Genomic DNA, 27,937 nt, shown 5'->3' on the forward strand with positions numbered 1-27,937 from the left:
AAGTTTTGGAGTGAGATTAACAAGTTAAGGAAGCCTAGAGAACAAATGGATTTGTCAGTTAAAAATAGGAGAGGAGAGTTATTAAATGGAGAGTTAGAGGTATTGGGAAGATGGAGGGAATATTTTGAGGAATTGTTAAATGTTGATGAAGATAGGGAAGCTGTGATTTCGTGTATAGGGCAAGGAGGAATAACATCTTGTAGGAGTGAGGAAGAGCCAGTTGTGAGTGTGGGGGAAGTTCGTGAGGCAGTAGGTAAAATGAAAGGGGGTAAGGCAGCCGGGATTGATGGGATAAAGATAGAAATGTTAAAAGCAGGTGGGGATATAGTTTTGGAGTGGTTGGTGCAATTATTTAATAAATGTATGGAAGAGGGTAAGGTACCTAGGGATTGGCAGAGAGCATGCATAGTTCCTTTGTATAAAGGCAAAGGGGATAAAAGAGAGTGCAAAAATTATAGGGGGATAAGTCTGTTGAGTGTACCTGGTAAAGTGTATGGTAGAGTTATAATTGAAAGAATTAAGAGTAAGACGGAGAATAGGATAGCAGATGAACAAGGAGGCTTTAGGAAAGGTAGGGGGTGTGTGGACCAGGTGTTTACAGTGAAACATATAAGTGAACAGTATTTAGATAAGGCTAAAGAGGTCTTTGTGGCATTTATGGATTTGGAAAAGGCGTATGACAGGGTGGATAGGGGGGCAATGTGGCAGATGTTGCAAGTGTATGGTGTAGGAGGTAGGTTACTGAAAGCAGTGAAGAGTTTTTACGAGGATAGTGAGGCTCAAGTTAGAGTATGTAGGAAAGAGGGAAATTTTTTCCCAGTAAAAGTAGGCCTTAGACAAGGATGTGTGATGTCACCGTGGTTGTTTAATATATTTATAGATGGGGTTGTAAGAGAAGTAAATGCGAGGGTCTTGGCAAGAGGCGTGGAGTTAAAAGATAAAGAATCACACACAAAGTGGGAGTTGTCACAGCTGCTCTTTGCTGATGACACTGTGCTCTTGGGAGATTCTGAAGAGAAGCTGCAGAGATTGGTGGATGAATTTGGTAGGGTGTGCAAAAGAAGAAAATTAAAGGTGAATACAGGAAAGAGTAAGGTTATGAGGATAACCAAAAGATTAGGTGATGAAAGATTGAATATCAGATTGGAGGGAGAGAGTATGGAGGAGGTGAATGTATTCAGATATTTGGGAGTGGACGTGTCAGCGGATGGGTCTATGAAAGATGAGGTGAATCATAGAATTGATGAGGGAAAAAGAGTGAGTGGTGCACTTAGGAGTCTGTGGAGACAAAAGAACTTTGTCCTTGGAGGCAAAGAGGGGAATGTATGAGAGTATAGTTTTACCAACGCTCTTATATGGGTGTGAAGCATGGGTGATGAATGTTGCAGCGAGGAGAAGGATGGAGGCAGTGGAGATGTCATGTCTGAGGGCAATGTGTGGTGTGAATATAATGCAGAGAATTCGTAGTTTGGAAGTTAGGAGGAGGTGCGGGATTACCAAAACTGTTGTCCAGAGGGCTGAGGAAGGGTTGTTGAGGTGGTTTGGACATGTAGAGAGAATGGAGCGAAACAGAATGACTTCAAGAGTGTATCAGTCTGTAGTGGAAGGAAGGCGGGGTAGGGGTCGGCCTAGGAAGGGTTGGAGGGAGGGGGTAAAGGAGGTTTTGTGTGTGAGGGGCTTGGACTTCCAGCAGGCATGCGTGAGCGTGTTTGATAGGAGTGAATGGAGACAAATGGTTTTTAATACTTGACGTTCTGTTGGAGTGTGAGCAAAGTAACATTTATGAAGGGATTCAGGGAAACCGGCAGGCCGGTCTTGAGTCCTGGAGATGGGAAGTACAGTGCCTGCACTCTGAAGGAGGGGTGTTAATGTTGCAGTTTAAAAACTGTAGTGTAAAGCACCCTTCTGGCAAGACAGTGATGGAGTGAATGATGGTGAAAGTTTTTCTTTTTCGGGCCACCCTGCCTTGGTGGGAATCGGCCAGTGTGATAATAAAAAAAAAAAAAATAATTAAGGGGAGCTAGTATATTGGTCCATATGTGGTCTATTATGGTTGCACTTGTCTCAGTGAGCCTGGTTGGTTTAGTTATTGTTGGTAAGAGAAGTGTGTTGTTCATATTGTTGATGAAATCAGTTACAGTCTGATCATCTGGTAGGCTAAGATTGATATTTAAGTCTCCAGCTAAGAGAAGGTGGTGTTTGTTGATTTGTCTGTTTGTTATTAGTGACTTTAGATTCTCACTGAAGTTTGGGATGTTTGTGTGGGGTATCCGGTATATGTCACCGATTGTTATAGGCGTCTTGAGGTTTTGTACAGTAAAATTAGCAAAAATGTATTTCCCATATTCATCCCTAAAGCAATTAGTGCTAATACAAGATAGTTGGTTAGAGTAATAGATTGCAGTACCACCCCCAACTTGTTATGGTCTGCAGTTGTTGATTGCTGTGTATCCTGGTAGTGGGTAGATATTTATTGTGTCCTGCTTAAGCCAGGTCTCAGTAAGAATAATGTAGGAGAAGGGTGTCTTTAGTGACTCAAGGAGTGCCAGGAGGTCATTATAGTGTTTGCTTAAGGACCTGATGTTGTAGTTAAGAACTGATAGACTTTGAGCAGTGTTCAGGATAGTGCTGGCTTGTGATGCTGTGTAATAAAGGCAGTTACTTTCCAATAAGTTTTGATTGTGTGTTAGATTATGGAGGTTTAGATCAGGGTCAACGTGATCATTCATCTTTTAGGTTTTAAATAGTGGTTGTTTATATCCTGTATTATGTGGTGAATTCTAATACTGATTTCTGTAGTGGTGGGAGGTTTGGATAAGTATACCGCTTAAGCACTTGGGTCATATAGAGTATAGTCACTAATAAACATAATGAAATTGATATTGTCTATGTGTTGTGCTAGAATGAGCTAAAGTACAACTAGGTATAAACTAATACTATAAAAAAAAACAAATTACAAGTGGCACCAGACTCACTCTTGTAATTGCACTAAGGTCTAATATAATGAATTTAGTGTTGTCTATGTATTGAGCTAGAATGAGCTAAAGTACAACTAGGTATAAACTTATAATATAAAAATACAAATTAAAATGGTACTTGCAATTGCACTAGGGTCTGATATAGGTTGTTAACAAGATCAAGAGTATAACTAGATTTAAACTGACAAAATAAAATTCACAAATTAAAGTACCAAAAGAATAATAAGTAAAAAATAACAATGGCAATGACTTGGTTATAATATGATAGTAAGATGGTAGACAGGTATGCAGGTACACAGGTACAAAGGATAATATAAAGGTTGGAGTTGAATATACAAACTTGAAAATTTGGCAACAAAATGTTATGAAAAGTATAAAATAATGATTAATGTACAAAAGTAAAATTGACTGGTATTAAGTATGGTGTTTAATAAAATTTTAGTAAGTAATAATGATTACAAAAAAAGATTAATTAGCAAAAATAAAGTGAAAAAGTAATGTTTATTTCAAGTATTAAATTTTAAGAGCAGTTATTTGGATTCAGTATTGCACTGGTAGTTATACTTGAGGTTATTTGACAGTACAAGGTATTTAAGAGTACTCTAAGATAGTAAATGTGGTATTAAAACAGGTTATGGTAATTAGACAAGTAATGGTAATTAAATGCTGTCAAAAATGTTAAGAGTAAATTGTACTGATAGTAATAATGGTAATTAATTATTAATTTTAGTAAGTAATATCAATTAATAATATTTAAAAAAATATGAGGTAGTAATATGGACAGAGAAAGTATCAATTCAGCTAATGTTTAAGCAAACAATAGTAAATAAGAAAATTACGTAAGGTGACTTATGCTTACTAGTAAAATCATATAATGAGGTAGTTGATTATTTAATTGCTAAGAGATTGTACTATGAAATTTGAACAATAATGGAGCAAAACATACACTACACTACATAGGCTTTTAGGTTGGACATTATTTAGTTATTTTAGCAAGGAAGGCATTGGAAGTATGCCCTGACTACAATCAAAATATTTTACCATGTATGGAACTACATGAACTTGTGGGAAGTGGTCAGTTAGGTATCAGGCTAAATACTTGATTGTATCCTTATAAAGTACAGGAGGACCATGTTTGTATGGCTCTTAGGTTCCTGACCCTGTGCGGTAAGTAAAAATTACCAGTGGGTGGAAAGGAGTGGGTTTTACATTATCGAATGCATCTAAAATGTCTGATAACATGTTTACTCTATCATATATTAAGTGCTCATTACAGCTAGGCATAAAAAACAAATGAAAAAGTGAAATAAATACACAGGGCATGCAATGCTTGCCTTAAAATATGGTGGTGGTTGCCCTTACCTTATGCAGCTCTTGTGTGGAAACGATGGAAAAGCAGTAAAAGCTCCGAACATAATAAACTATAGCTCAATTGAAACCCAGTGAAAACATAGAACATCAAAAAGAGAGTTGATGAATATGCGGGGTCCTTCTGTATCCACAAAAAATACAAATCAGATTTTTTTTAGCACGACCGTTTCCCACCAAGGCAGAGTGATCCAAAAGAACATAAAGGAGGAACTCTGCAGCAGGCCTGTTGGCCCATACTAGGCAGGTCCTTTACAATCCATCCCGCTAACAAAACATTTGCCCAACCCAATTTTCAATGCTACCCAAGAAATAAGGTCTGATAACTCTATCCACTCTCATATGCCAGTCCCGCTCAAATCCAACCCCTCTCGCTCATGTATTTATCCAACCTAAATTTGAAACTACCCAAGGTTTTAGCCTCAGTAACCCAACTAGGTAGACTGTTCCACTCATCAACTACCCAATTTCCAAACCAATACTTTCCTATATCCTTTCGAAATCTAAACTTGTCCAATTTGAATCCATTTATGCGGGTTCTCTCAAAAAGAAAGACAAAAAAAAATCTTTCATCATCATTCATCACTTTCACCATCATTCATACATAATCACTGTCTTTGCAGAGGCGCTCAGATACGACAGTTTAGATTCATTCCAAACAGTCAGTATCACAACCCCCTCATCTAAGGTGCAGGCATTGTACTGCCCACTTCCAGAACTCAAGTCTGGTTAACCAGTTCCCTGAATCCCTTCACAAATTATTACCGTGCTCACACTCCAACAGCTTCTCAGGTCCCAAAACCTATTTGTCTCCATTCACTCCTAACACGCTTATGCACGCATGCTGGAAGTCCAAGACCCTCACCCACAAAACCTCCTTTACCCCCCTCCCTCCAACCTTTCCTAGGATGATCCCCTACCCTGCCTTCCTTTCCCTACAAGTCATTCTACTTTGTTCCAATCTCTCTAAATGACCAAACCACCTCAACAACCCCTCTTCAGCCCTCTGACTAATACTTTTAGTAACTCCACACCTCCTAATTTCCACACCACGAATTCTCTGCATTAATATTTGTGCCACACGTTGCCCTTAGACATGACATCACCACTGCCTCCAGTCTCCTTGCTGCAGCATTTACAACCCATGCTCCACACGCATGGAAGAGTGTTGGAACCACTGTATTTTTGTACATTCCCTTCTTTGCCTTCATGGATAACATTTTTTGTCTCCACAGATAGCTCAATGTACCACTCACTTTTTTTTCCTTCATCAATTCTATGGTTAACCTCATCCTTCATAAACCTGTCTGCTGACAAGTCAGTTCCCAAATATTGAAAACATTCACTTCTTTCATACTCATTCCCTCCAATGTGATATCCAAATTTTCTTTATTTAAATTATTTGATACCCTTATCACCTTGCTCTTATCATGTTCACTTTCAACTTTCTACCTTTACACACCCTCCCAAACTTGTCCACTAACCTTTGCACTTTTCTTTAGAATCTCTCAAAAGCACAGTATCATCAGCAAAAAGTAACTATGTCAACTCTCATTTTATATTTGATTCCCCATAATTTAATCCCACCCCTCTCCCCAATGCTCTAGCATTACTTCTTTTACAACCCCATCTATAAATGTGTTCAACAACCATGGTGACACTACACATCCCTGTCTAAGACCTACTTTTACTGGGAAGTAATCTCACTCTCTCCTACACACCCTAGCCTGAGCCTCATTTAGTAACTTACTACTTGTTCCATACACTTGCAACATCTGCCACATTGCTCCCCAATCCACTCTATCATATGCCTTTTCTAAATCCATAAATGCAATGAAAGCTTCTCTACCTTTTTCTAAACACTTTATCTACACATCCCCTACCCAGTCTAAAGCCTCCTTGTTCATCTTCAATCCTCTAATTCTTTCAGTAATAATCCTACCATACACTTTACCTGATATACTCAGTAAACTTGTTCCTCTTAAATTTTTACAGTCTCTTTTGTCCCCCTTCCCTTTATATAAAAGAACTATACACACTCTCTGCCAATCCCTAGGTACCTTACCCTCTTTCATACAGATCCTGTTTCAACAAACTGGCTGTATCCCACCAAAGCAGGGTGGCCCAAAAAGAAAAACAAAAAGTTTCTCTCTTTAACTTTAGTAATGTATACAGGAGAAAGGACTATTAGCCCCTTGCTCCTGCCATTTTATTCGCCTCAAGTTTCTCTGCTCACTCCAACAGCACACCTTTTAAAAGCTACTTGTTTTCATTCACTCCTATCTAACCTGCTCAGGCCACTAAAATTCCAAACCTCTTGTACCCCTTTCCTTCAGTCATTCCTGGGACAACCCCTTCCCCAACATTTATACACCCCTCTTCATCAGTGTTATGAAGTTTTGTGACTTCTAGGGGTAGACAACTCTCTATGATTAAACACATTGGCCTTAATCAAATAAAATTATTGAAACAAAACCACCCTAGGGTCAGACTACCTTGCATAAAAAAAAAAAAAAAATTCTAAACTGGTGGCCAGTGCAGTAATTTGCCACCAATGTTTGATCCTTGTGGAATAAACATATTTTGAAAACCAGTGCATATATACATCACAAAACTGCCTTATTCTGCTCTCAGTATGCATCACAAAACCCATCCATAGTTTACACACCACCCTCAATACACATCTCAAAACCTATAGTTTACACACCTGTAAACCTGTAGCAGGTGGCTAAGTATAACTGTAGGAAAATTACACATGACCAGTGTTCATAGCTGGCTGGCATTATACAAGCCTGCTGGTGAACACTATTCTTTCTGCTCTCTCCTACCTCACATACATTCCACCTAAACAACAGAACCAGGCACCTCTAAGGGTCTCAGTTAGCATAAAATAAACATCATACATTACCTGCAGCTTGGATATCACCACAAAATACCACACATATGGCTACGTATCTCTCACATGGCTGCCATCTTCCTACGCTTTCCCCATAGGGATGCATGATGTCACTGTACGAAGCGTCCACAAAATGCTGACAGAACTATATTTAGCACAACAGACCTTCATAACAGTCACTGTATCCCTGTCCAAACCACCTCCGTAGCCCCTTTAGCTCTGAATTATACCCTTGGTCACCCCCACATTGCCTTTTAATTTGTACAGTAATTTGTGGGTGGTGCTTTGAGGCATCACTGGAGACAAGCTTTATCAGAGGCAAAATGGTAAATATTCCATAGGATAGTAGTACCAGCACTCATATGTTGGTGTGAAATATGGATTTTGCATGTTTCAGTGAGGAGGAGGCTGGAGGCAGTAGATAAGTTGTGTTTCAGGGTAATATGTGGTGTGAATATTATGCAGAGAATACAGAGTCTCGAGATTAGCAGGTAGTGTGGAGATACCAAAAGTATTATTCAGAGGGCTGAGGAGGGGTTGTTTGGTGGTTTGGACATTTAGAGAAGATGGAGAAAAAATACGATGACTAAGAGGGTGTATAAATCTTTGGTGGAGGGTAGGAGTTGTCCTAGGAAAGGCTGGAGGGATGGGGTAAAGGAGATTTTAAGTTCTAGGGGCTTGGACATCCTACAGACGTGTGTGTGTGTGTGTGTGTGTGTGTGTGTGTGTGTGTGTGTGTGTGTGTTAGATAGAAGTGAGTGGAGGCAAGTTGTTTTTTTATGATTTGATATGATTGGACTGTGAGCAAGATAACATTAACGAAGGGATTCAGGGAAACCGGTTAACTGGACTAAAGTCCTGGAGATGGGAAGTACAGTGCCTGCATTCTGAAGGAGGGGTGGGGATATTGTGGTTTGGAGGGGCATCTGAACCGTAAAATCAGTGCTATTCTGGCAAGACAGTGATCACCGTAGCTCAGTGGGAGATGGCCAAAGTGTTAAAAATAATCTGCTCGCAACATATAGATCAAAACAAGAATATACACCAGTGTGGTGTCCTTGCCAAAAAAAAAAAAAATGGAAAAATCTGTAAAATAGAATTAGGATTTTCTTTCAGAGCTAAGAAGTGAGCTTTGAAGAAAGGTTTAATATGCTGAAAATTCCCTCATTGGTTATTAGAAAAATAGGAGAAATGATAATGTTTTAGTGTGCATGATTATAAAAGGCTACTAAAAAACAAATACATATTACTTAGCACAATCAATAAGGACAAGAAGCAACAGTTGTCATATTTGAAAAATATTTTGTTGAAGGTATCCTAGAAATTTTCCTTCTAATATATATTGTTAGACTACCAGAATGGTATCAGAGAAGAGATGGTATGTGCTAGTCACTGCAAACTTGACATTTCTATATGACAAGGTGAACATTGAAGATGGGATGCTCAGCATAGCTGTGCTTCTGTATTTACAAATAGGCAATCACAGCAATCAAAATATATGAAGTATATATTTAATAATTTAATCATTTCTTTCAGAACCTCAAATATTGCACAAGATGATGGTCCTAGAAGTGCAGATCTGTTTGACTTGCTTAGCAGTTCTCCTCAAATATCTAGCAATTCGGAACACAGTAGAAATTCAGCAAACACATCTCTTCTATCCAGGTATATCTGACATGGACCATTATTAAACCTTGACTTAATATTTTTTTTTATTATTATCACACTGGCCGATTCCCACCAAGGCAGGGTGGCCCAAAAAAGAAAAACTTTCACCATCATTCACTCCATCACTGTCTTGCCAGAAGGGTGCTTTACACTACAGTTTTTAAACTGCAACATTAACACCCCTCCTTCAGAGTGCAGGCACTGTACTTCCCATCTCCAGAACTCAAGTCCGGCCTGCCGGTTTCCCTGAATCCCTTCATAAATGTTACTTTGCTCACACTCCAACAGCACGTCAAGTATTAAAAACCATTTGTCTCCATTCACTCCTGTCAAACACGCTCACGCATGCCTGCTGGAAGTCCAAACCCCTCGCACACAAAACCTCCTTTACCCCCTCCCTCCAACCCTTCCTAGGCCGACCCCTACCCCGCCTTCCTTCCACTACAGACTGATACACTCTTGAAGTCATTCTGTTTCGCTCCATTCTCTCTACATGTCCGAACCACCTCAACAACCCTTCCTCAGCCCTCTGGACAACAGTTTTGGTAATCCCGCACCTCCTCCTAACTTCCAAACTACGAATTCTCTGCATTATATTCACACCACACATTGCCCTCAGACATGACATCTCCACTGCCTCCAGCCTTCTCCTCGCTGCAACATTCATCACCCACGCTTCACACCCATATAAGAGCGTTGGTAAAACTATACTCTCATACATTCCCCTCTTTGCCTCCAAGGACAAAGTTCTTTGTCTCCACAGACTCCTAAGTGCACCACTCACTCTTTTTCCCTCATCAATTCTATGATTCACCTCATCTTTCATAGACCCATCCGCTGACACGTCCACTCCCAAATATCTGAATACATTCACCTCCTCCATACTCTCTCCCTCCAATCTGATGTTCAATCTTTCATCACCTAATCTTTTTGTTATCCTCATAACCTTACTCTTTCCTGTATTCACCTTTAATTTTCTTCTTTTGCACACCCTACCAAATTCATCCACTAATCTCTGCAGCTTCTCTTCAGAATCTCCCAAGAGCACAGTGTCATCAGCAAAGAGCAGCTGTGACAACTCCCACTTTGTGTGTGATTCTTTATCTTTTAACTCCACGCCTCTTGCCAAGACCCTCGCATTTACTTCTCTTACAACCCCATCTATAAATATATTAAACAACCACGGTGACATCACACATCCTTGTCTAAGGCCTATTTTTACGGGGAAAAAATTTCCCTCTTTCCTACATACTCTAACTTGAGCCTCACTATCCTTGTAAAAACTCTTCACTGCTTTCAGTAACCTACCTCCTACACCATACACTTGCAACATCTGCCACATTGCCCCCCTATCCACCCTGTCATACGCCTTTTCCAAATCCATAAATGCCACAAAGACCTCTTTAGCCTTATCTAAATACTGTTCACTTATATGTTTCACTGTAAACACCTGGTCCACACACCCCCTACCTTTCCTAAAGCCTCCTTGTTCATCTGCTATCCTATTCTCCGTCTTACTCTTAATTCTTTCAATTATAACTCTACCATACACTTTACCAGGTACACTCAACAGACTTATCCCCCTATAATTTTTCCACTCTCTTTTATCCCCTTTGCCTTTATACAAAGGAACTATGCATGCTCTCTGCCAATCCCTAGGTACCTTACCCTCTTCCATACATTTATTAAATAATTGCACCAACCACTCCATAACTATATCCCCACCTGCTTTTAACATTTCTACTATATCCCCACCTGCTTTTAACATTTCTATCTTTATCCCATCAATCCCGGCTGCCTTACCCCCTTTCATTTTACCTACTGCCTCACGAACTTCCCCCACACTCACAACTGGCTCTTCCTCACTCCTACAAGATGTTATTCCTCCTTGCCCTATACACGAAATCACAGCTTCCCTATCTTCATCAACATTTAACAATTCCTCAAAATATTCCCTCCATCTTCCCAATACCTCTAACTCTCCATTTAATAACTCTCCTCTCCTATTTTTAACTGACAAATCCATTTGTTCTCTAGGCTTTCTTAACTTGTTAATCTCACTCCAAAACTTTTTCTTATTTTCAACAAAATTTGTTGATAACATCTCACCCACTCTCTCATTTGCTCTCTTTTTACATTGCTTCACCACTCTCTTAACCTCTCTCTTTTTCTCCATATACTCTTCCCTCCTTGCATCACTTCTACTTTGTAAAAACTTCTCATATGCTAACTTTTTCTCCCTTACTACTCTCTTTACATCATCATTCCACCAATCGCTCCTCTTCCCTCCTGCACCCACTTTCCTGTAACCACAAACTTCTGCTGAACACTCTAACACTACATTTTTAAACCTACCCCATACCTCTTCGACCCCATTGCCTATGCTCTCATTAGCCCATCTATCCTCCAATAGCTGTTTATATCTTACCCTAACTGCCTCCTCTTTTAGTTTATAAACCTTCACCTCTCTCTTCCCTGATGCTTCTATTCTCCTTGTATCCCATCTACCTTTTACTCTCAGTGTAGCTACAACTAGAAAGTGATCTGATATATCTGTGGCCCCTCTATAAACATGTACATCCTGAAGTCTACTCAACAGTCTTTTATCTACCAATACATAATCCAACAAACTACTGTCATTTCGCCCTACATCATATCGTGTATACTTATTTATCCTCTTTTTCTTAAAATATGAATTACCTATAACTAAACCCCTTTCTATACAAAGTTCAATCAAAGGGCTCCCATTATCATTTACACCTGGCACCCCAAACTTACCTACCACACCCTCTCTAAAAGTTTCTCCTACTTTAGCATTCAGGTCCCCTACCACAATTACTCTCTCACTTGGTTCAAAGGCTCCTATACATTCACTTAACATCTCCCAAAATCTCTCTCTCTCCTCTGCATTCCTCTCTTCTCCAGGTGCATACACGCTTATTATGACCCACTTCTCGCATCCAACCTTAACTTTAATCCACATAATTCTTGAATTTACACATTCATATTCTCTTTTCTCCTTCCATAACTGATCATTTAACATTACTGCTACCCCTTCCTTTGCTCTAACTCTCTCAGATACTCCAGATTTAATCCCATTTATTTCCCCCCACTGAAACTCTCCTACCCCCTTCAGCTTTGTTTCGCTTAGAGCCAGGACATCCAACTTCTTTTCATTCATAACATCAGCAATCATCTGTTTCTTGTCATCCGCACTACATCCACGCACATTTAATCATCCCAGTTTTATTAAGTTTTTCTTCTTCTCTTTTTTAGTAAATGTATACAGGAGAAGGGGTTACTAGCCCATTGCTCCCGGCATTTTAGTCGCCTCATACGACACGCATGGCTTACGGAGGAAAGATTCTTTTCCACTTCCCCATGGACAATAGAAGAAATAAAAAAGAACAAGAGCTATTTAGAAAAAGGAGAAAAACCTAGATGTATGTATATATATATATGCATGTGCATGTCTGTGAAGTGTGACCAAAGTGTAAGTAGGAGTAGCAAGATATCCCTGTTATCTAGCGTGTTTATGAGACAGAAAAAGAAACCAGCAATCCTACCATCATGCAAAACAGTTTCAGGTTTTTGTTTCACAGTCATCTGGCAGGACGGTAGTACTTCCCTGGGTGGTTGCTGTCTACCAACCTACTACTAATAGTTCACAATGCATCAAAACATCCTCCAGTTATCATTTCCAGTTGCTAGGTTACTTTTGAAAAGTTCACCAGTAGAACAAGCTGTATGAAACTTGCATTGGTGCTCTGAGAGAACATTAGGATTCGGAGTTCTAAGAAACTTCATTAAGAACAAAATTTCACATTTGATATGGAATTGAGGACATTAGCGTGATGAAAAATCATAATGTTTTTAAAACTAAAGTACCTTTTCAAGATGAAAGAAATTTTAGATGATAGATTATAACAAAACAGGTTGTGTTCACACAAAAATTTGCCATCTAAACCTTACACTTTCTTAGGGCCTAATACTACTAATTGTTTTTTTTTTTCAATGAACCAGCCATATCCCCGGAACTCTCTCCAGGTAAACTCCAGGTATCCCACCAAGGCAGGGTGACCTTAAAAGAAAAATTAAAGTTTTTCTTGTTAAATTTAGTCAAGAGAAGGGGTTATAGTCTCTTGCTCCCAGCAGTTGAGTTGCCTTTTATGATACGCATAGCTTACGGAGGAAGAATTCTGTTCCACTTTCACTTTGTATTGAATCATTTAAACCATAATTCAAAGAAAAGAACGTGTTGTAAAATTTGCTCTTGCCAAATGAAGAGTAAAGCTGTCATAATTGAACAGGAGGAAGTGAAGGTGTGCAGAAATTGTGAGATGCTTTTAGGAGAAGAGAGGGAATGTTCAGAGTTGAACGATGAATGATTTAGTTTAGTGCTTTGTTGTTATGATCTGTTGTAGGATAGGTAGGGTTGTTGTAGCTCTTTGTATCCTGTGTACTTATGGATAGACAGTGACTGATGGCAAATGAATTTCCTTCTTTGGGTTGCTCTTCGTTGGTGGTAAATTGGTGTTACAATATATAAAGAAGACAAGTAACTTGGCCTTGCAGCAACTGTCAAAGCTATCTCTAAATACTATTTACTGGAAGTTAATATTATAAATTTTTGGCTTGCTAAAGTAGCCTTTCTTGGTACAGCATTTGTCAGTGCCCCATTAATTTTCAGTATCCTTCTAGTAAAATTTCTTGTAAAAATTAATTGGTCTCTGGAACTACAGGTCTTCCAAGGAAACTGAGAGTGAGGGTAGTACCCCAGTGTCCATCGGAAGGCGAAGGAGGAATAAGAAAGAGTCATCAGCAGGGGACACAAGTGAGGAAGAGACAGTTCTGCCTCCCAAAGTTTCTCGCACATCCCGGTATGGTTCAGTCTGTTTCCATTACATGTTACCCTTAACCTTTTAATTGTCCAAATGTTCATCAACGTTGTTACTGTTAGCCGTCCAAATGTAGATCCATGTTTTATTTTTTATGTTTTCAAAACTGGCACCAGAGGTCTGATAGGCCTGGGCAGCTGAGTGGGTCTTAACACTCAATGTGCACACTGTTAAAAAAATCTTGGGCCACTTAGTATCTTGTGGGAGCACCAGTTCAATTGAGCACCAGCTAGAGCAACCATCATGGCGAACCTCAAGGATTCACTAATGCCATGTCTTATTGACAGTCTCCTGTTAACCCTTTGAGGGTCGGGCCCATAGGTCTATGGCTTTGAAGCTTGGGTCCAAGCCGTAGTTCTACACCATGAGTTCATCTCACTCAGATAAGCTATGAGTGGTAAATTTTGGCCTAAATATGAGAGAATACATCTATGTGGTAAGTGTGCACCACGTAAAACAAATCCTGCAGCACGAAGTGCATAATGAGAAAAAACTGTAACCGTATTTTTGGATTAAAACAACGGTGTTTTTCATATGCTTTTTGCAGTTGTATTGTCGGTTTCTAGGTCTCGTTTGATAGAATGGAAGATATATTACAAATGGCTTGAAACTTTGCTCAAAGTAGTGAAAATGTTCGATTTTTGCCGATGTTCAGGAGTAAACAAATGACGTTATGCATCCAGTACACGTCAGCCGGTGGGTCAAATGTGCTGTCACGAATGCGCTGACATTATTCATACAATTATTACTTTATTACATAATAGTAAATCTTCTGTTTTTTGGTTTGAATAAAAATTCATTATGTGAATAAAAAATCAAAATGGAATTCATTTGTGAAGCCTGGAAATGTAACTAATAAATAGAGGAAATGTTATTTTAGTCCCAGGAATGCCTGCATTGTTTATTCTGGATCCTATTTTGAAATTGGAATATTTTGAACTTTGTGTGAAATTGGCCAAATTACCAATTTCCGATCACTTTATTGGGTAGTTGAAACAGTTGACTGGGTGATTTCTTGTGCTCAGTTGATAAAATAGAAGTAATACTAAAAAAATAACTAAGAATTTGTTGACTGAAATAGTGTAATTGGCCTAAAATAGGAGTCAAATTGGGCATAATTGCCGATGCGTAAATATCGCTGATGCAGCAAAATTTGCGAGAGCATAATTTTGCCAATTTTCCATCAAATTTCGTACTTTTTGTTTTATTACCTTCAGAAAAAGATTCTCTACCATTTCATATGAAAAAATAACAAAAAAGTTTTGTTTGAAAATTGTTGGACCCTGTGGACAAGTTTCAGATTGGGGGTCTGGACCCTGAAAGGGCTAAGCAAGTGTAGCTTAATGTAGATTTGCATAGACATTACTACCATTGCATTACACAGATGTATGATGCGGTATCTGTTTTGCTTTTGAGAGTGTGTGCCACTTGTTTGTCTTTTACGAGTAAGATTCCTCGACACCCATTTCATTTTTTTTTTATTAACACACTGGCTGTTTTCCACCAATATAGGGTGGCCCAAAAAAGAAAAACTTTCACCATCATTCACTCCATCACTGTCTTGCCAGAGATATGCTTTCACTACAGTTATAAAACTGCAACATTAACACCCCTTCTTCAGAGTGCAGGCACTGTACTTCCCATTTCCAGGACTCAAGTCCAGCCTGCCGGTTTCCCTGAATCCCACTCTAACAGCACACCAAACCATTTGTCTCCATTCACTCCTATCTAACACGCTCATGCATGCTTGCTGGAAGTCCAAGCCCCTTGCACACAAAACCTCCTTTACCCCCTCCCTCCAACCTTTCCTAGGCCGACCCCTATCCCGCCTTCCCTCCAGTACAGATTTATACACTCGAAGTCATTCTATTTTATTCCATCCTCTCTACATGTCCAAACCACCTCAACAACCCCTCCTTAGCCTTCTGGATAATAGTTTTGGTAATCCCACACCTTTGCGGATGATACTAGGATCTGCATGAGGCTGTCATCTGCTGAGGACGCGGTTAACCTCCAAGAAGATATAAACAAAGTTTTCCAGTGGGCAACGGTAAACAATATGATGTTCAATGAGGACAAATTCCAACTACGTTATGGAAAACTGGAGGAGATAATAACTAGAACAGAGTATACTACAGACTCTGGTCATACAATAGAGCAAAAAAATAATGTAAGGGACCTGGGAGTAGTAATGTCTGAGGATCTCACTTTCAAGGATCACAACAGTGCCACGATCGCACGTGCAAAAAAAAATGATAGGGGGATAATGAGAACGTTCAAAACGAGAGATGCCAAGCCCATGATGATTCTTTTCAAATCACTTGTTCTCTCTAGGCTGGAATACTGCTGTACATTAACATCTCCATTCAAAGAAGGTGAAATCGCAGATCTAGAGAGTGTACAGAGATCCTTTACTGCACGTATAAGTTCTGTCAAGCACCTTAACTACTGGGAGCGCTTGGAAGCACTTGACTTGTACTCGTTGGAACGCAGGAGGGAGAGATATATCATAATCTGCACTTGGAAATTCCTGGAAGGAATGGTCCCAAATCTGCATGCAGAAAGCACTCCCTACGAAAGTAAAAGACTGGGCAGGCGATGCAAAATGCCCCCAATTAAAAGTAGGGGCACCTTTGGTACACTAAGGGAAAACACCATAAGTGTCCGGGGCCCAAGACTCTTCAATAGCCTCCCATCAAGCATTAGGGGAATTGCCAATAAACCCCTGGCTGCCTTCAAGGGAGAGCTGGACAGATACCTAAAGTCAGTGCCGGATCAGCCGGGCTGTGGCTCATACGTTGGACTGCATGCGGCCAGCAGTAACAGCCTAGTTGATCAGGTCCTGATCCATCGGGAGGCCTGGTCCTGGACCGGGCCGCGGGGGCGTTGATCCCCGGAATGACCTCCAGGTAACCTCCTCCTAATTTCTAAACTACAAATTCTCTGCATTATATTCACACTACACATTGCCTTCAGATACGACATCTCCACTGCCTCCAGCCTTCGCCTTGTTGTAACATTCACCACCCATGCTTCGCTTCCTTATAAGAGTGTTGGTATAAGTATACTCTCATACATTTCCCCTCTTTGCTTCCATGGACAAAGTTCTTTGCCTCCACAGACTCCTCAGTGCCCCACTCACCTTTTTCTCCCTTGTCAGTTCTGTGATTCACCTCATCTTTCATAGACCCATCTGCTGACATGTCCATGCCTAAATATGTGAATACATTCACCTCCTCCATACTCTCTCCCTCCAATCTGACATGCAATCTTTGATTACCTAATTTTTTTGTTATCCTCATCACCTTACTCTTTCCTATATTCACTTTTAATTTTCTTCTTTTACATACCCTGCCAAACTCATCCACCAATCTCTGCAACTTATCTTCAGGATACACAAATAACCCGCACATAAAAGAAAGAAGCTTACGACGACATTTCGGTCCGACTTGGACCATTGACAAAGTCACACTAACCAGAGGTGGAGCAGGACGGCTATATATAGGCAGGAAGAGGTGGTGGTAGTAGTAGTAGTAGTACAAGAGTTGTATATAATACCGACAAGATGAAATTAAGACACATTCACAACACCCGGGCATCCCTATCATAGACGTTTCGCCATCCAGCCAGCCACTGGATGGCGAAACGTCCACAACAAAGACAACCAGACGCCGCACATGTGTCTTAATTTCATCAGTAGTTGTAGTAGTAGTAGAAGAAGAAGAGGTAGTAGTAGTGGTAGTGGTAGAAGTGGGAAATAAAAAGGACGAGCCAGTCAAATACAAAGGAAGGGGAGCACTGTAAGAGAGCTAGATGCCCACAGAGGGAGAGCAAGCGGACAGAGGTGCGTGAAAGGGAAGTGGTGAAATAAATGAAGAAGGAACAGAAACACGAGACAGGAGAGAGAAAGACAACCCAGAGGAGAAAAGGAAAGAGTAAAGGGGAAGAGGAAGAAGAAGAAAAAGAAAAAGAAAAATGAGGATTCAGGTTAAGTCACGGGTGTTCTGAAGTTTGGAGCATTTTACAGTGTAGTGGGAGAGGAAGGCATCTACAGAGACGAAGCCAGGGCTAAGGTTCATACAAGGAAAGTTGTGTATTAGAGAGGATTCAACTAGACGGCGACTGTTCGAGTTGCAAGTAGGGAAGACAGTTTTAGCAGAAGACCAGTCAATAGGATGGCTATGATCTCTGACGTGACAGAAAAGAGCATTGTTAGTGTCGGCAAGCCTAACACTATTTTTGTGCTCTCTAAGTCTGTCAGAAAGAGATCGACCAGTTTCTCCGAAGTATTGAAGAGGACAGGAGGAGCAAGAAATAGAGTAGACACCAGGAACATCTGTAGAGGGAGGAGAGGTATGAACGAGATTAGTGCGAAGAGTGTTAGTCTGGCGGAAGGTAAGCTTGATGTCTAAGGGACGGAGAGAATTGTTGAGAATAGAAAGACCGGAAATGTGGGGAAGGCAGAGGATAGAAGAGTTCTCATGAGTAGAGAGTTTGGGAGAGAAGAAATTGCGTTTAGCACGTGAGAGGGCAGAGTCTATGAAATGGGAAGGGTAGCCAAGACGGGAGAACGAATTATGAAGAGTGGAAATTTCTGCTGGAAGGAACTGAGGATCACAGATGCGGAGGGCACGGAGAAAGAGGGAGATAAGAACACTTTTCTTGACAGGGGAAGCATGATAGGAAAAGTAATGAATGTACATGCCACTGTGCATAGGTTTACGGTAAACGGAAAAGGAAAAACCTGTATCTGAGCGGTGGACATGGACATCAAGGAAAGGAAGCAAGGAATTAAATTACCATTCAGCTTTAAACTTAATGGAAGGGGCAAGATTATTAAGAGCTTCAAGAAAAGGTTGGAAGAGACTGGAGTCATGAGGCCACAGAGCAAAGATGTCATCCACATAGCGGAGCCAGAGTGAAGGTTGCACATCGAGGGTAGGAAGAAGAACAGTCTCGAAGTATTCCATGTAAAGATTAGCAAGGACGGGAGAGAGAGGAGAGCCCATAGCGACACCGAAGGTTTAAGAATAATATTTCCCTTGGAAGGAAAAGGAGTTAGAGTCCACACAGAGGCGGATCAGATCAAGAAAGACATCAGTGGGGATAGGGAGATGAAGAAACCCTTCATGGGCCTTCTCTCTAAGGAAATTAAGGACATCATCAAGAGGGACATTGGTGAAGAGGGACTCAATGTCAAGACTAAGCATCTTACAGGTTGGGAGAGAGCGAACCCGTTCAATGAAGTCTTGGGAGTGACGGAGGTGGGCAGGAGAAAAAGTACCAAGAAAGGGAGTGAGGGTTTTGGCCAGCCAAGAAGCAAGAGAATAAGAGACAGAACCTCTAGAGGATATGATAGGACAAAGAGGAATATCAGGTTTATGAGTTTTGGGAAGGCCATAGAAATAGGGAAGAGAGGGACAGATGACACGAAACCGTTGAACAAGGTCAAAGTCAGGAGGACAGAGGTCGGAGAGAGTCCTTAGTTTTTTTTTTTTTTTTTTTTTTTTTTTTGAAAGTTCTCTTGATGCGATCAAGAGGGTTGGAAACGAGAGAAGTGTAGGTGCGTGAGTCAGAGAGCAAGACATCAGCTTTACGGAGGTAATCCTCGCGATCAAGGATAACTACCGAATTACCTTTGTCAGAAGATAGTATGACAATGTTAGTGTTGGATTTAAGAGAAGAAAGGGCAAGTTGGTAACGGCATGGAAGGTGGTGATTCTTAGAAAACAGACTAACAAGAGCAGGAAGGAGAGAACTGTTCCAACTCGAACAGTTGCCGTCTAGTTGAATCCTCTCTAATACACAACTTTCCTTGTATGAACCTTAGCCCTGGCTTCGTCTCTGTAGATGCCTTCCTCTCCCACTACATTGTAAAATGCTCCAAACTTCAGAACACCCGTGACTTAACCTGAATCCTCATTTTTTCTTTTTCTTTTTCTTCTTCCTCTTCCCCTTTCCTCTTTCCTTTTCTCCTCTGGGTTGTCTTTCTCTCTCCTGTCTCGTGTTTCTGTTCCTTCTTCATTTATTTCACCACTTCCCTTTCACGCACCTCTGTGCGCTTGCTCTCCCTCTGTGGGCATCTAGCTCTCTTGCAGTGCTCCCCTTCCTTTGTATTTGACTGGCTCGTCCTTTTTATTTCCCACTTCTACCACTACCACTACTACTACCTCTTCTTCTTCTACTACTACTACAACTACTGATGAAATTAAGACACATGTGCGGCGTCTGGTTGTCTTTGTTGTGGACGTTTCGCCATCCAGTGGCTGGCTGGATGGCGAAACGTCTATGATAGGGATGCCCGGGTGTTGTGCATGTGTCTTAATTTCATCTTGTTGGTATTATATACAACTCTTGTATTACTACTACTACTACTACCACCACCACCTCTTCCTGCCTATATATAGCCGTCCTGCTCCACCTCTGGTTAGTGTGACTTTGTCAATGGTCCAAGTCGGACCGAAACGTCGTCGTAAGCTTCTCTCTTTTATGTGTATCGTTCCAGTCATGGTATTGTGCCTTTTTTGTTATTTATCTTCAGAATCTCCCAAAAGCACAGTGTCATCAGCAAAGAGCAACTGTGACAACTCCCACTTTGTGTTAGATTCTTTGCCTTTTAACCCCACACCTCTTGCCAACACCCGAGCATTCACTTCTCATACAACCGCATCTATAAATATATTGAATAACCATGGTGACCTCACACATCCTTGTCTAAGGCTTATTTTTACTGGGAAATAATCTCCCTCTCTCCTGGAAACTCTAAGCTAAGCCTCACTATCCTCATAGAAATTTTTCACTGCTTTCAAGAACCTACCTCTTTTTTCATACATTTGCAACATCTGCCACATTGCCCCCTTATCCACCCTGTCATATGCCTTTTCCAAATCCATAAATGCCACAAAATCCTCTTTACCCTTACCTAAATTCTGTTCACCTATATATTTCACTGTAAACACTTGGTCTACACACCCTCTACCCTTCCTAAAGCCTCCTTGTTCATGTGCTATCTTATTCTACTATTTATTAAAGACTGCATTGCATATATGCAGTGGGTGCTCAGTTATCCATGTGATAGTTATCCATAAGTCATAGTCTAACAGGCAATTGAAAAATGCCCAGATAAAAGAGTGGGCAACTCTTATAGCTGACCCATCACAGAATAATGTTGAAAACAGTACCAAAATAATGGAAATATTATGGTTAACTGCACTTCTTTAAATAAGTTCAATAATTAAAGTGGTTTATAGTCATCTCTAAGGTCCTTTCTTACCCTATCTAACACCTCCCCCATGCATCACTATGACAGACACACATCATTCAAATTGATTTTCTGAATTAATACTTTTTTGTAGATGTACTTAACCAAATTCATTGAAATTAGGTGTATGGTAGTTTGGAGCTGGTGTGGTATAATTTTGTCAAGTGAAGATTCTTGTTTCTTTTTTGAAAGATCTTCAGATTTATTTATATTTTTTATTGTTGTTTAATCAGATACATTTCTCTTTCATATATAATCACTTGGTGTATGTGTGGTGGGTTTTTGTTTCATACATTATTATAGAGCAGTGTGGATTTTTATTTAATTTTAGTTGTTTTTGGATAATATATTTTACTGCTGTCTTGAGAGAATGTGCGAGGACATCATGATTCAGATAACCCTCCAAACATAAACATTAGTCTGGCAATTGTCTCCTGCCAAGGCAGGGTGACCCCAAAGAAGAAAACATTAACCATTATTGTAACATCTCTAGCTCTCTTACCTCCAGGATTGAAGTGTAGTTAGCTGTTTTTTCTCAGTTCCTTCATTAAAGTTATCTTGCTCACATTCCAACAGTAAATCCATTAAAAGTCACTTGTGTCTGTTCACCTTTGTCAAACATGCTCACATGGGCCTGCTGATGCTCCAGGACCTAAAACTCTAAGTCTTATTTTATCCCTTCCCTCCAGTTGTTCCTGGGATGACCCCTATCTCTCCCACCTTGCATCCCTGATTTATACACTCTCTTCATCATGCTAGCCCTCTCCATCCTCTATATGCCCAGACCAACTTAGTAACCTTTCCGAATTCTTTGCATAATATTCACGCCACACATTACTCTCATACAATTTAGTACATCAACATTTAAAACTGAGTGTGAATCTCCTCCAGTTCCTCAGTAGCCTGAGTGTTTATTTTTTATGATACTGTCTCCTCATTATCTGGTATTTTTGTCATCACTCACTTATGCTTAAATATCTTACTTTAGCAGTGTGTCACGAGGGTGTCCAAAGCGAGAGACTCGTTCATCATCACAGTCATCTGACAACATTCAACCATCTCCTTCAGCGGAAACTAGCCAACAATATCTGGAGAGATCCAGCGAATCTGTATACCTTACTCCACCATCAAAAGAAACGAACAGTAATTCATTCACAACCCCTGTTCAAATGGCTTCTGCTTCTGATAAAAAGTTGCATTCTTTGAGAAGTAGGAAAAATGCCAAGACATCTTCAAATACTTCTGAAGATAGAGTTTCAGTAGAAGATACTTCAGAGTCATCTTCAAGTGGGGAAATTCTGCATCAGATAGCTGGTAAAAAAGCACGAGTAAATGCCAAGAATACAGAACTGTCATCTCAGTCATCACTGTCTCCAAAGAAAACACGATCAAGATCTCGAGTTTCAACCCCAAGTGATGATGCTACACCTGTTCGCAGGTCTGCAAGAATTGAATCTTCTACAGCAAGGTAAAATCCTGTTTTGTATTTAAAAATTCCTGATATCAAACCATGGTACTGGTGGGGATTGAACTCACAGCAAATGAGTCTTAAAACTCCAGGTCAGCATGTAAGCCACTGGGCCAGCTGGTTACAGTAAGGTTCATCCAACTATTTATATTTATACACCATAGGAGATTAGCATAGACCACCACTATGACCACAGATGCAAGCTTTACAGATGAATCTCCCTCCAGTATGGCCGTGACAAACTCCCACCCGTACCGTGGTTTGTTTGCAATCGTGTCATTATGATTTCATGAGTCATTCCTAATACTATTATGCAATACAGGTCCACCATCACAAATCCGGCAATCAGTTATTCGGTTCCTTCAGTTATTCGGCACTAATTTTGGCTAGCATAATTTCAAATTTCCAGGGTCGCCACACCAACCTGCTGGTACTATTTGGTGGCGCTACTTGCTGCATAAGTCATTCTAATTTCTTTTTCTCCATTTGTTATAACCTGCTTACTTTTAACCCTAGCCATGGTTCCAATGAATAAAAGAAATGCTTCTTGTTGTGTAAAGCACCTACACAGTACATTATCCATTGAAGATAAGGTGGCTTTGAAGCCACTGTCGGTTGCCATGAGCTCAGTCTCGTGATGCAGGAGAATTTTTTTTTTTTTTTTTTCAACAAGTCGGCCGTCTCCCACCGAGGCAGGGTGACCCAAAAAAAAAGAAAGAAAATCCCCAAAAAGAAAATACTTTCATCATCATTCAACACTTTCACCACACTCGCACATTATCACTGTTTTTGCAGAGGTGCTCAGAATACAACAGTTTAGAAGCATACACATATAAAGATACACAACATATCCCTCCAAACTGCCAATATCCCAAACCCCTCCTTTAAAGTGCAGGCATTGTACTTCCCATTTCCAGGACTCAAGTCCGACTATATGAAAATAACCGGTTTCCCTGAATCCCTTCACTAAATATTACAATTTATGCAGGAGAATATGCTTTATTATTACGCTAATATCAACACTACAGCTTATTGCCTATCACAATTGATCTAATATGACATAATAAACAATATAAATAACATAAAATGTGTCAAATACTCCAGAATGAATAATATTTGGCATAATACCAAGCAGTTCGACAGAGGTATGAAGAGGATGTGGTATACTAATACCATTCTCCTATCCCTGTCTTGTGGGCTTATATTAGAGAAAACGGAGTATAGCACAGGGCTAACTGTGATAAACATTCGTACTGCACCATAACCCTGAAACAAAAAAGTTATTTTCTCTATATAGATTATCACACATAGCATATGTGTAGAGAACCTAGGATAACCATAAAAAAGTCAGACAGTGTGGCTTATTTCTAGTACCTGGCTTGGGTTAGCCATATATGATTTTTGGTAAATATTTGATTCCCAGCCAGAGTAGAAACATTGGGCATGTTTCTTTACACCTGTTGTCTATGTTCACCCATCAGCAAATGGGAACCTGGGTGTTAGCCGACTGGTATGGGTGTTATCCTGGGGCACTGACCTAATTTGCTTGAAATGCTCTGCATAACAAGCAGCTTTCTATATAGTAGTATGTCACTGATGTCAGCTAGGCCTGTATACATTGTACATGTACGTGCAGTAAATAAAGATATTATTATTTTTTTTTTTCAACAAGTCGGCCATCTCCTACCGAGGCAAGGTGACCCAAAAAGAAAGAAAATACTTTCATCATCATTCAACACTTTCACCTCACTCACACATAATCACTGCTTTTGCAGAGGTGCCCAGAATACAACAGTTTAGAGTGCAGACATTGTACTTCCCATTTCCAGGACTCGAGTCCGGTTATATAAAATAACTGGTTTCCCTGAATCCCTTCACTAAATATTACCCTGCTCACACTCCAACAGCTCGTCAGGTCCCAAATACCATTCATCTCCATTCACTCCTATCTAACACGCTCACGCACGCTTGCTGGAAGTCCAAACCTCATGCCCACAACACCACCTTTATTCCCTCCCTCCAACCTTTTCGAGGATGACCCCTGCCCCGCCTTCCTTCCCCTACAGATTTATACGCTCTCCGTGTCATTCTACTTTGATCCATTCTCTCTAAATGACCAAACTACCTCAACAAACCCTCTTCAGCCCTCTGACTAATACTTTTATTAACTCCACACCTTCTCCTAATTTCCACACTCCGAATTTTCTGCATAATATTTACACCACACATTGCCCTTAGACAGGACGTCTCCACTGCCTCCAACCGCCTCCTCGCTGCAGCATTTACAACCCAAGCTTCACACCCATATAAGAGCGTTGGTACTACTATACTTTCATACATTCCCTTCTTTGCCTCCATAGATAACATTTTTTGCCTCCATAGATAACATTTTTTTGCCTCCATATATACCTCAATGCACCACTCACCTTTTTTTCCTTCATCAATTCTATGATTAACCTCATCCTTCATAAATCCATCTGCTGACACGTCAACTCCCAAATATCTGAAAACATTCACTTCTTCCATACTCCTCCTCCCCAATTTGATATCCAATTTTTCTTTATCTAAATCATTTGATACCCTCATCACCTTACTCTTTTCTATGTTCACTTTCAACTTTCTACCTTTACATACACTCCCAAATTCATCCACTAACCTTTACAATTTTTCTTTAGAATCTCCCATAAGCACAGTATCATCAGCATTATTATTATTATTATTATTATTATTATTATTATTATTATTAATAAATAACAAAAAGGCACAATACCGTGACTGGAACGATACACAAATAACCCGCACATAAAAGACAGAAGCTTACGACGACGTTTCGGTCCGACTTGGACCATTGACAAAGTCACAATTGAGAAAATAACAATAATAACAACAACAACAAAACAACAACAATAATAATAATAATAATAATAATACACAAATAACCCGCACATAAAAGCCAGAAGCTTACGACGACGTTTCGGTCCGACTTGGACCATTGACAAAGTCAATGGTCCAAGTCGGACCGAAACGTCGTCGTAAGCTTCTGTCTTTTATGTGCGGGTTATTTGTGTATTATTATTATTATTATTATTATTATTATTGTTGTTGTTTTGTTGTTGTTGTTATTATTGTTATTTTCTCAATTGTTTGTTGGATTATCTTATTGAAATTTGGGCAATGTATGATGGAAAATACTTCTTAACGTACACCAAAAATGAAAGAAATCAGGAGTTCACTTCTCAGTCATTAGCGGTATATTTTTGTATGGTTTTTATGGTTATATTCTCGTTTTTTTGGTCTCATTTGATAGAATGAAAGATATATTATGGAAATAGATATGATTTTGATTGCTTTCATGATGAAAAGTACCTTGAAATTGCGCTCACATTAGCGAAAATGTTTTATTCTTTAGTGAATCTCAAGAGTAAACAAATGACGCCACCTTCCAATAGCTGTCTGCCTGCCAGTCAAAATTCCAATATGGAGTCAAGAATGGGTTGACATTATTTATACAATTATTACAATAATGCAGAAGTCTGCATAACAGTAAATCTTCTATTTTTTTGCGAATAAAAAATTCCAAATGGAAAGCAAGAGTAATATAAGAGGGGCCTGGAGCCATGGCTAATGAACAGAGAAAATGGTTATTTTAGTGCCAGGAATGTCTGCATTGTTTATTCTGGACCCTATTTTGAAATTGGCATCTGTTGATATTTGTGTCAAATTGGCCAAATTGCCAATCTCTGACCACTATATTGGGTAGTTGAAATAAGTGAATGGGCGGTTTCTTGTACTCAGTCGATAGACTAGAAGTAAGTAAATAAGTAAGTTTATTCAGGTATACACGAATACAGTTTATCATACATAGCAGTGTAGGATAACAAGCTTGGGCTTGTTATATATGATTTTTGGTAAATATTTTTTTCTCAGTTGTTTGTTGGGCTGTCTTATTGAAACTTGGGCAATGTATGATGGAAAGATGCTTCTTAACGTACAACAAAAATAAAAAAGACGGACGATAAATAAGGGAGTACACTTCTCAGCCATTAGCCGCCTCTTTGCAGTATACAGTGGACCCCCGCATAACGATGGCATCACATAGCGATTTTTCCGCATACCGATTACTTTTATTGCAAAATTTTTGCCGCGCATACCGATTAAAAACCCGCTTACCGATTTTCGTCCGAGAAGCGTCCAATGTGCCCTCACATGTGCCGGCTGTCCCATTGTTTACCAGCCAGCCTCCGCGGTAACATCCAAGCATACACTCGGAATATTTCGTATTATTACAGTGTTTTCGGTGCTGTTTCTGGAAAATAAGTGACCATGGGCCCCAAGAAAGCTTCTAGTGCCAACCCTGTGGTAAAAAGGGTGAGAATTAGTATGGAAATTAAGAAAGATTTTGAAGGGTTTGGGGCTAACCCTGAGAAGCCTATGCCAGTTGTGGAATCCATTGTGCCTACTTCAAAGATTAAGGAAATGTGTGCACAGTGGGTTGAACTGCAAACCTTTATAGATGAAAATCACCCTGACACAGCTGTTGCAAGCCGTGCTGGTGACTATTTCAATGACAATGTTATGGCCCATTTTAGGAAAGTCTTGAAGGAACGGGAGGTACAGAGCTCTATGGACAGATTTGTTGTGCGACAGAGGTCCAGTGACTCTCAAGCTGGTCCTAGTGGCACTAAAAGAAGAAGGGAAGTAACCCCAGAAAAGGACTTGCTACCTCAAGTCCTAATGGAAGGGGATTCCCCTTCTAAACAGTAAGAAGATAATGCTCTCCCCTCCTCCCATCCCATCAATCATCACCAGATCTTCAATAAAAGTAAGTGTCATTTAATTGTGCATGCCTTTTTCAGTTTGTGTGTATTAAAATTAACATTTCATGTGGTAAAAAAAAATTTTTTTCATACTTTTGGGCGTCTTGCACGGATTAATTTTATTTCCATTATTTCTTATGGGGAAAATTCATTCGCATAACGATTATTTCGCATAACGATGAGCCCTCTTGCACGGATTAAAATCGTTAACCGGGGGTCCACTGTATTTTCACATGGTTTTTATGGTTGTATTCTCGTTTTTTTGGTCTCATTTGATAGAATGGAAGATATATTACAGAAATAGACATGATTTTGATTGCTTTCTTGACAAAAAGTACAGTGGACCCCCGGTATTCCGTGGCATCGGTATCCGACAAATCCGGTATTCGATACATTTTAACGCAAAAATTTTGCCTCGCCACTCGTTAAAACCCCGCCACGCGCAATTCGTCCGAGACGTGTCCACGTGTGGCCTGAACTGCTCCGTGCGTGCCAGTGTTTACAAGCCAGCCAGTGTGCTCGCATCTAAGCATACATTCGGTACATTCCATATTATCACAGTGTTTTTGGTGCTTGTTTCTGC

General features: G+C 40.0%; 1 protein-coding gene across 1 annotated transcript in view; it reads left to right on the plus strand.

The window, feature by feature from the left end:
* The window catches only part of LOC128699824 (condensin complex subunit 3), a gene marked incomplete at its 5' end in the record, with an annotated part of 69,478 nt that overhangs the window by 17,555 nt on the left and 23,986 nt on the right, over window positions 1-27,937 (plus strand). Inside the window, 3 exon segments of the mRNA XM_070086862.1 lie at window positions 8,779-8,907; window positions 13,653-13,790; window positions 22,058-22,537. Coding sequence (XP_069942963.1) covers window positions 8,779-8,907; window positions 13,653-13,790; window positions 22,058-22,537 — 747 coding nt within the window.

Source organism: Cherax quadricarinatus, chromosome 20 (genome assembly GCF_038502225.1).
Source record: "Cherax quadricarinatus isolate ZL_2023a chromosome 20, ASM3850222v1, whole genome shotgun sequence".
NCBI classification, from domain to species: domain Eukaryota; kingdom Metazoa; phylum Arthropoda; class Malacostraca; order Decapoda; family Parastacidae; genus Cherax; species Cherax quadricarinatus.